At 35.6% G+C, this 1467-nt stretch overlaps 1 protein-coding gene across 1 annotated transcript; it reads right to left on the bottom strand.

The window, feature by feature from the left end:
• Positions 1-552: 552 nt before the first annotated feature.
• Positions 553-1239, bottom strand: LOC129903163 (transcription repressor OFP6). Its single transcript, XM_055978667.1, has one exon. The coding sequence runs from the start codon at positions 1204-1206 to the stop codon at positions 748-750; it is 459 nt and encodes a 152-aa protein (XP_055834642.1). The 5' UTR covers positions 1207-1239; the 3' UTR covers positions 553-747.
• Positions 1240-1467: the final 228 nt, after the last annotated feature.

Raw genomic sequence — 1467 nt, forward strand, 5'->3', positions numbered from 1 at the left:
TTAATTATGCCTTTAAATTTAAACAAAAGATGAATGGTATATTATTTCTTTACCTCAAATATATCAGGAAAATTAGATACAATATACTCTGTTTCATACAATTTTATTGGGCGTTTCAATATACTTTTTTTTAAAAAATTTAGCATAAAAATTCATCATAATTCAAGATCTACTCAACAACAAAATACAACATATATAGCTTTTTTTTTCTCTGGGAATGGCTTTGTTGGTTTGAAAGAATGGTTATCCATACGAATGACCTTAAATCGATCTCCCTCAATGCTTTCTGAGTTGAGCCTATTGTATATGGCTTGCCTAAAGTGGTTTGAATTCTCTATGTGATTTACATGCTATTATTCAGTGAGGGATTTACCACAAAGTAGTTATCACAGAGTGCTTATCCGAAGGGCAGAAGCTGTGCTAGAGATTATAGCAGTCGCGGATTATTCTAGGGTTCCAAAAAAAAAAGTTACTCATTTTTTAATATTAAAGTTAAATTTTAAAGTAATAATTATTTTGATACAATTTCTTTTTAAAAAAAGTTTAAACGAAAATTCTAATGGAACTAACTTGCATAATCATGACATTTTAAAAGAATTTTACTAACATAATCTTCAAATATAAGGCATCGTTCATGTCAAATTCTCCGATTCCAGCATGCCTTTCCTATAATATTTTTGAAGAATCTGAAAAAAAAGTAAGCTACAGCAAGTGCCAATTCAAACAAACAAACGAAAAAAAAAAAGGTTAGCTAGGCTCCTCCTTCGAAACAATTTTTCCATTATTCCAGATCTCCATGAAAGCTTGAACAATAATTTCATGATGAGAAGGCGAATTCAGCTGTAAAAAGCAATTCAAAAGCTCAGTCAAATCATCGTACGAGTAAATCTCCTTCTCCATTATCATCTGCAACATCGATTGCCGGAAATCCCCAAACGGATCATCGGAATCCTTGACGACGGCGACACTTCCGACGATCTTCGCTGGTAAATTAGGACTTTTGTTATCAACAATCTGATCGTAATCTAACGGCGGAGATGGTGAATCTGAATTAGAGGTTGAAGATGAGTGAGAGTTGGGCTCGGGTTTGGGCTTTGTCTTGGGCTTGGGTTGGACGATTTCTGATAATTTGGGCTTGCTACAACCACAGCCTGCTGTTCCATTGGAAGTGATGCAGTTCCATTTCTTTTTGATTTTTGAAGACATTTTGAAGAGGAAGAAGAAGAAGATGATACATATATATATATATATATAAGGAGATAAATTAGTTAACGTGTGATATGATGTTTCAATTTGCTTCATCAAACTAATTAATAAAGGGCAGCCCGATGCACTTAAGCTCCCGCTATGCGCAGGGTCCGGGGAAGGGCCCGACCACAAGGGTCTATTGTACGCAGCCTTACCTTGCATTTCTGCCAGAGGCTGTTTCCAAGGCTTGAACCCGTGACCTCGTGATCACATGACAAC

Source organism: Solanum dulcamara, chromosome 9, assembly GCF_947179165.1.
Source record: "Solanum dulcamara chromosome 9, daSolDulc1.2, whole genome shotgun sequence".
In the NCBI taxonomy this organism is placed as follows: Eukaryota; Viridiplantae; Streptophyta; class Magnoliopsida; order Solanales; family Solanaceae; genus Solanum; species Solanum dulcamara.

Excerpts from the sequence above, each read along its gene's own strand:
- LOC129903163 (XM_055978667.1), bottom strand. The coding sequence starts at position 1,206 with ATGTCTTCAAAAATCAAAAAGAAATGGAACTGCATCACTTCCAATGGA.